The following is a 9,011-nucleotide window of genomic DNA, read 5'->3' on the forward strand; positions in this document are numbered from 1 at the left end:
ATGGACTCGAGTACACCTTGATCCGTTGGTTGTACGAGTGAAGTAACGTTTGGAGGCAGAAACTTTGCAGTGATTTTTCCATCAGCTGATACAAGTTTGTCCTCACTAGGATGAGCAGAACAATTGTCAAGGAACAAAATTGCCTTCTTTTCTTGCCCAAGTTCACTTAGTCTTTGTTTTGTTTCGGGAACAAAACAATTAAAAAACCAATCGCGAAAAATGTCACGATCGACCCAACCATTTTTTTGACTACAATAGACAACTGGCAGCGCTTCCTTGTTGAGGTTACGGAAAAACGCGGGTTTTTAGCCTTTCCAATTAACAATAAAGGTAGCTTTATTGTGCCACTTGCATTAGCACATGCGTTTGTTGTTACCCTGTCCTTTGCTTTCTTCGTTCCATCTGGCCGGTCGTTAACTGAAGCTAATGTATGACCAGGCAACATTCTGAATTATAACCCAGTTTCATCTCAGTTAAAAATTTGGTGTTCAGAATAGCCCTCAGTTATAACGGAAAACTCATTAATGAATTTATTAGCAGCTGAACTATCTGCACTTAATTTTTCGCCACATATTTTAAGATTACGCAAGCCAAATCTCCTGCAAAACCTCCATTGAAACCCCGTACTTGCTGAAAAGGGCCTTGAGTGTTCACCGTAAATTAAACGATGGAACTCGGAGGCTTTTCCTAATAGTATTGGGCCAGTTATTGGACAACCCTTTTCACGTTCCTGACGAAACCGAATGTATAGGGCGCTGTCTAGCTTGTCAAAGACGCCTCCCTCTGCTTTTTTGCCGTTTTAGCAGCTCCAATTAGTCCCAGCTCCTCCTTTTCGGCTTTAAACTTTTTGAACTTTTCTTCGCCTCTCAAAATGTCATTTAAAGTTGACTTACTAATGTTAAACTGGCTCATTATAACAGCTTTAGGCACATTATTGTTTGCTATTTCGCAAACTTTAACTTGTTTTCAATTGTTAGTTGAACGCGTTTTTGTTTCTTTGCTGTCTTATCCATTTTTTAACCAGATATGTTGATTGTTGTATACTAAAGAGTAACTTGCTTAGCAAAGACAGAAAAATTGCAAATGAATAATAAACAAGTTTGTTACAACTGAGCGGGAAAAGTATGAAAAAAAACTTAAGATTATACAAATGATACTTTAATATGACGTAACAATATATTGCTTGCATACTTATAAAACGTAAATTGGATACTTTTTCTAAGTAAAATGAAATTAAACGCTAAAAACGCTAAAGTAAATAAGTCGACTTCTCGACTAAAACCGGTCGGATTAGCGAGGAGCCGGATTAGCGAGGAAGCACTGTATTATTAAAATATTAGAAACTTGGAAAAATAAACAATAACTCTTAAGAACAGAGCAAAGTAAGAATATAAGAAAAAACATTTTTTTGGCTAAAACATTGATTGGAGTAAAATTTTGAAAAAAATGTATTTTTCTAAGGGGACCAATTAAAAGATTGAAACTCCAATCAAATGGATTTTTTAAATTAAAGGCAAATGAGCGTTTTCTAGAATAAATAAAAATCTAAGTTAGCTTTAAAGACGAGGAAAATAATTGGATATAAAGTTAAGACATTAAAAAAAAAAAAACAAAAATTAATATTGAACGAAGTTGATGCTTGTAAATTTTGTATAGTTAAACCTCTTTTTCAATAAAATTTATTAAACTACGTAATTTTGATGTGATTCTTTAAATAATCTGAATTAAATTTACTGAATATAAAAAATCAACTATATATATGGGTGGCTGTCTAAATTGCGCAAGCGTACAAAATTGTACGAAAACACAAAATTGCACAAAGATACTTTAGCACTAAGAATAATTTGCACGAGAGCGCGAAATTGCACGAAAATAGGATTGCACGTAGACAAAATTGCACGAAGGTTCACTTTTGCATAAAGAAACTTTTGCATGAGGATATTTTTGCACGAGCAGACAATTTTGCACGCAGACACTTTTGCACAAAGGGTCATTTTTGCACGAATGACAATTTAGCACGGAGGGTCAGTTTTGCACGGATTTTGTTTCCTTCCCAGGGACGGGTCAAAATTGCGCGTAGACATTTTTGCATGAAAAGACTCTTTTGCACGAAAAAATTATATAATAATAAAAAAATAAAAGAATCAGAATTAAAATATTTAATAACTAAATGATAGAAAAGTACGAAAAAAACTATAGAATATCTAAAATATAAAAAAGTTTGATTATAAAATTTTAAAAGTAATTAATTGAAAAATTAAGAAAAGTAAAAAGACCAAGTAAAAAACTTTAATCCAAAAAATAATCAATTTAAAATAATAATAAAATGAATATTAAGTAAAAAATAACAAATCAAATGATAGTAGAAAAAATAAAAACTAAATTAAAAAAGGTATATATAGTATATTTAAGTAAAAAAAATATTTTAAAGTTAAAAAAAAATTAACTAAATAATAAATATATTGTTTTAAAGTAAAAAATAAATAAGACTTATAGAATTTAAAAATAAATAAAATAAATAATAAATACATTAAATCAATCTCCAAAACAAAAGTTAATAAAATTAAAAACAAAGTCAAAATAAATGAAATAAATAATTAAATATACTTAACAGAAATAATATTGTTAGAAAAGTCAAAATGAGAAAACTTAATAATAAACAAAAATCGATCAAAAATAATTGTATAAATAAAAATAAAAACTAGATTAAAAAATTATATTCTAACCTTTATTAAAATATAATTAACAAAGAAAGTTTTGTAAATATTAATTACTTTTTTTGTTAAAAACAGAAGTTAAATAATTGTAGCTGCGTATTATTTTCTTTGTTTCATTTTATTCAAAAGCTTGTATCTCCTTTTTTTTTACAAACGTAAGAAGAAAATTGCTTCTGACAGTCCTTTTTCGCAAGTCTGGTTTAGATAAAAGAGAAAAAACAGAGCAGGAGAAACATAAGAGTTAATTAAAGTAAAACGCGGGCAAAGAGTGATGTAACTAAGATAAAGTTTAGACAAATAGAAAATAGTGATATGTAAATTATGTTTAAAACTTTTATAAAAAACAAAAAAAAAATTTAGTTTAATTTATAGAAGTACACAGTTGTAACAGAAATTTCTGTAGAATGCACTAAAAATAATTTATCAGACGGATTTTCTCATTTCTAAATTTATTTAATTGTCTCACTATTTCGCATGCTCGTTTTTTTCTGTGCAAAAGTAAATTCGTGCAATTTTGTCCCCTCTTGCAGTTTTGTAAGCTTGTGCAATTTTAACACCTACCCATGTAAATATTATTTATTTATTTTTATTTCATATAAAATTTTAGTATAATTTTAATTAAATTTAAGTTTACATCAAAACGTGATTATTCTTTAAAAAGGAATGTTTTTATTAAATTAAAATTCTAGTTTTATTTTTATTAAAAACTTTTTAAATTCATATTAGTTTTTAAACACAATAATTTAGTTTTAATTAAAAAAGTTTGAATAAGTTCGAAAAATAATAATAAAATTAATATAAACCTAATTAAATTATCTTATGTTAGTTTTTTTTGTGCAAAATTGACTTTCTGTGCAAAACTGTCTGTCGTGCAAAATTGAGCTTCCGTGCACAATAGTCTTCGTGCAATTTTGTCCCCTCGTGCATTGTTGTGCCTGCTTGCAAACTAGTCTTCGTGCAAAAGTATCTTTGTGCCATTTTGTATGCTCGTGCAATTTTGTACTCGTGCAATTTAGTCCCCACCAGCAATTAAGTAACCTCGTGCAGTTTCGTCTTCGCGCAATTTAGACCCGTTCCCATATATACATCTAAATTTTTAGCAATATATTTTTTCAAGAAAACTACATTTAGTTTTTTTATAACAGTATTTTTAAAGTTTTACAGAGGAAGTGCACAGGAAGGCAGTCGAAACAGGCAACTGATTTGAACAAATCTTTTTAAATAAAATTCGATCGTATTCTTATTTAGATATCAATCTAAATATGTTTAAAATCTTTTAGTAAATAAAATTATACACGAATGTTATAAATATTAGTTATAAACTAAGCCTGAGAATTCTAAACTTAAATTAATTGAATATTTCTAGAAAATTCAATACATTGAAGTTGTAAACGAATTTAACAAAAGCATTTACATTTGACTAACACTTTTTTTATATAACATCAATATAATCTACACTTAATTTAGATACTTTCTTATTACAAGTTGTCTCTATCTAAGTAAATAAATACAGTTTTAAGTACAATCATTTAAAAAAAAACTTTTTCAATCGAATAAATAGTCAACCACAAGTCTTTGAAATGTTGCTTACAGAATGAAAATGAATTTTATATATCTATTCACAAAATCGTGTTCAGCAAATAGTATTGTAAAATAACTTAAACCAAAATAATTCAAAACAGATAAAGTATAAGAACAATTTTTTTTTATATAAATACAATATTTAGTGACAAAAACGAGAATTCCTATCTTAAATAACTGTTTATATATATTAAATAAACTTTTTTTTTAATTTTATTGTACTAAGATTTGACTAGAGTAAAAGTATTGTTTAGAATATTGAAAAGCGGTTGTTAATTTACTGTTAAATATTTACACATTGGTTATATAAAAACAATTTAATGTGTTTATACATATATACTTAATTTTCAAGGAAAACTTTGATATAGTCAAAATTATTTAAGTATTTTATTGTATTAAGATTTAAATTTTATATTCTTAATAGTCTAACAGCTGTACTTGTACTTAAAGTTTATTTAAGGATGGTATGACTAATTAAAAACACTAGGTTTTCAACTAACTTTTCTTTTTGTGTTTTAGAAAAATATAATAAAATTTTGTTATAATATTTATAAAATAACTGTTTTAAATATATCATGCTGTTAACTGAAACAATTTAATACATAGGCTACTTGTTTGCAATTATATTCTGGTTATATCTTTGTATCCAAAGTTATTTAAATATATGAAAAATATAGTTAGATCAATCGATACATTTAGAATATAAAACGTCTTGAAATCTTCTCAAAAAGCTTAAATAGTTAAATATATTTTTTTCTAAATAAGTGATCTTTTGCACAAATTTAATATTTTAATATATAATAAATAAATGTTTTTGATTTATCATACATTATAACACTTCTTTTCTTTTAAAATATTTTAATTTTAGTAACAGTAAATGTTTAACCTATGTGACCATTTAAACTACTAACTGACATTAAAGTTAAACAATTCTTAAATGAATATGGTACAAAATTGAATACTATTACTGAATTGGAAATATACTTATAATATAACACAATCAAATCACAAATAAAAAGGTGTTTTTTTAAGTATTTCCTACTATAAAAATAAACTTTACTTTGTTTTTTGTTTTCTATTTTACAAACCAATTTTCCACAGCTGTTACTTACGTCATATCAGAAAGAAAGTCTAAGCGAGTTGCCGATAGACCACGTTATATTTGGACTCAAGATTTTACTCGTGAATATTTGCCGCTTGTCAGTGCAACACCTGAAATAAAATCCAACAATAAGGAGAAAGTCGTAGAATACATCTCTGACTACACATTTAAGGATGGGAGCTTCCAGTTTAGAGTCAAGTGGAAAGGATTTCCTGAGAGAAGTTGCGATTGGAAAAATCGTAATTTTTTTTCCGATGATTTACTTCAAAATTTTATGGAAGATTACAAGAAAAAGTATCTACTGTACTGCACTGACAAGAACCACGAGAAAAATCTTTTAAGAGACGGCATTGGTTTTGAAGAGGCTTTTGCAAAGATGAGCTTGTTTGGCGCCCCAAAGTATAGTTATAAAAACAAAGAGAAAACGTTTAAGTTTACTTCTGATTACGAAATTAAAAAGTTTAAAACGAAAAAGCTTTTGAAAATGGAAAAATTCAAAATAAAGGCTGCATTAGCACCAAAGTTTGATATTGAAATTGAAAACGAAGTCGATCTTAAATATTTTCCGTTATATTTAAAATGGAACAAAAATTATACAGGTCTAAAGCCATTTTCGAAAGCCAAAATATCAGCCAAAAATAGTGTAACTGATATTAGGTCATGTAAATGTAAAAATAACTGCATAATTCAATCCGATAAAGGGAAAAACAAGAAACCCATCGAATGCTGCCTCGGTCCTGAAAACAGTTATAAATTAGACGGAAGAGTAAGACTTGTCAGTAATGATTTTATGCTTAACGAATGCGATTCAACCTGTCAGTGTGACGAAACAAAATGTCGCAATCGAGTTGTGCAAAAAGGAAGCAACTGCAAGCTTTGCGTTTTTAGAACCTTGAATAAAGGATTGGGCGTCAAAACAAAGATAAAAATCAGAAAAGGCACTTACATATCAGAGTATTGTGGAGATATCATAAACAAAGACGAGCACAAAAAGCGAATGAAAAAATATGATGAACTGGAAAATGCGTACTTCTTTGATTTAAGAGATTGGAAAGGAATAGCTACAGGGTTTATCATTGATCCAACCGTTGTAGGAAACGAAGCGAGGTTTTTCAATCATTCTTGCAAACCGAACATGCAGTTGATTCACGTGAACACTGACAAAAAGTCCAAGTTTAGCAGGATTACTTTTTTTGCCAAATCTGACATTGAAGAAGAGGAAGAGCTTACTTGGGATTACAATGGAGATTTCCTGAAATACCTAGAGTGCAAATGTGGCCACTGCAAGAAATGATTCTGTTTCCGTTATGTTGCTCAAGTATCTTCGTTTTGTGAAATATATGTATTTGTTAGATATCTGCATTTTTGTTGTCTTACAGGTATTTTGTTTTATAAAGCAATAAAATCCTAGTTTGTTATAATGTTGGGTTTGCCAGCGACAGTATTTATTTTATTTTAGTAATATCAGGATTTTTTTCATACTATAGCTTCTTGTAGAAACTGTACGATAATTAAAACTAAAAAACACTAATAAGTTTTAAAGACTTAACACAAGTTGATAAAAATATGTATACTATGGTTAGAATGCCAAACATTATTTATTACCTCTCTTTTAATATTTTATCAGGCTTGCAACCATTTTCCCTTATTTGATGATTACGGTCAGCTTTTAATATAAACCAATATTATTTAACTCCAGTATATTGACCAAAATAACGCATTATTTTCTTTAGTGATTTTTATATGCGTCATATTATTAGCATGTTAGTATTTTAGTAAGCAAAAAACTGTTCTAATTTTATTTTGTTTTTAAGCAAAAATGTACTCTTTTTGGAAAAAGCTTAACCTCAGAAAGTTTACCAAAATTATGTTTGAACTGCGATACTTTCCATAACTTGATTTTACGCTTGTCTAACTAGTATTTTTTAGAAAAATAAGCGAACCAATTATATTTTTCGTTACAAGTTGAAGTAGTTACTCTCTAAGTTTCTATTAAAACATAAATGAAATTAAGCAAGTGTCTTCTATATAACTACAGAATTTGTAGACTATAATTTAAAGTTTAGAATTAAACTTGTTTTTTTACAATAAGAATTGATCATATTTTTTTTTGTAATTAATAGTTTTATTAAAAAATTTAACAGTTTGAATTATATTTTTATAATAATATTTCTCATAATTTTAAGACGTTTGTACTACATATTATAGTAATAGTACCTGATATTTAACCAAATAAATTTAAAAGAATCTGTTTAAAAAACTTACAAAGCTTTTTGAGAATGAAAGTTACTTTAAACTTTTTAATAAATATTCAAAAAAAAAACAAGACTCAAGATTATAAAACGTTTTATAATCTTAGTCAAAGTTTTTGATACTAGATCCTTTAGATTATATTAATGTCAATTTAAAAAAAGCTAGAATTTACTTTTCAACTTCAACATATAGGTCAGGATTTTCCAAAGTGGGCGATTTCGCCCCCCTGGGGGCGATTTTTAATAAGTCGGGGGGCGATAATTAGTAAGGGCGCGAAAGGGTGGGCGATAACTAGTGAGGCGGCGAAAAGGTGGCACAAAAATTAAGTAAATTTAGTGCAGTCATAAAATTTTTATTTTTTATCTTGTTATTTTACTAGTTTTAGCTTGCTATTTAATATTTGACCTTAAGGTAAAACTAAAAAAAATTTTCTTTTCTATTTGTAAAAATTGTAAAAAAAAATATAGTGCTTATGACTCTTACTTTCAAGTAAATTACATATTTTCATTCATACATTTTCTTTTTTAACAATTACTTAGATCATAGACGATCGGAATCACTCTCACTATTTTATACTTTATATTTTTGACCTGACATATATGATATTTAGGAACATAAATGATTTGTAAAAATCTATGTTGTCTATAATTAACTATCACCTCATGATATTTCAATTGTTTTTTGAAAAGTCACTAAGTAAGAATAAGAAATAAAACTGTAAAGGGTTGCCAATTTACCTAAAAACCTGGAAAAACCTGGAATTTTTAACAATTTTAACTTACTAAGTAAAATTTCGATTTGACACAAAAAAGCTATCATATATATATAAATATGGATCCCTTCGAGGTAGATCTTTTTAAAGAAAACGAATTACAGGAAACCTTCTTAGACTTACAAACTGACCTTGAACTTAAAGTAAATAGTAAGTTTATCCAATAAACGATATGAAAGCTTTTGGACGAAACAAAAACTAAGGCAAAAGTATTCAATCATTTTAGAGGAATTTAGATTGCTGTTTATAGCTTTTCCTTCTAGCTATGTTCTTGATAGAGCTTTTAGTTCAGTTATCAACATCTTGAACAAAATATCTAATATAAATATTTGTAAATGAGGTGACTTGAGTCTTTATTCTACTGATTAAAAGTCAGATATAGAAAAAATTGCAAGCAGTCATGAAGCTCATGGTTCACATTATAATAGACTTCAGTAGCGGAAATTATTTTAAGATTTTTTTTTTTGAAAATATTTCTTATTAAACCTGGTTTGTATTTTATTTAAGTAGTCTTTTTATAATAACAATTTTATTAAGTTAATTATTCTACAACAGGTTTGCATAATGCCTAATGAATAATAATTAC

General features: G+C 27.5%; 1 protein-coding gene across 1 annotated transcript; it reads left to right on the forward strand.

The window, feature by feature from the left end:
• Nucleotides 1–667: 667 nt before the first annotated feature.
• Nucleotides 668–6,694, forward strand: LOC145835441 (putative histone-lysine N-methyltransferase set-23). The gene is made up of 3 exons (XM_082943034.1): nt 668–680; nt 5,400–5,799; nt 6,058–6,694. The coding sequence occupies exons 1-3, from the start codon at nt 668–670 to the stop codon at nt 6,692–6,694; spliced, it is 1,050 nt and encodes a 349-aa protein (XP_082799160.1).
• The last annotated feature ends 2,317 nt before the right edge of the window (nt 6,695–9,011 follow it).

The sequence above is a fragment of the Thalia democratica genome, chromosome 1, assembly GCF_965202585.1.
Source record: "Thalia democratica chromosome 1, ktThaDemo2.hap1.1, whole genome shotgun sequence".
NCBI classification, from domain to species: Eukaryota; Metazoa; Chordata; class Thaliacea; order Salpida; family Salpidae; genus Thalia; species Thalia democratica.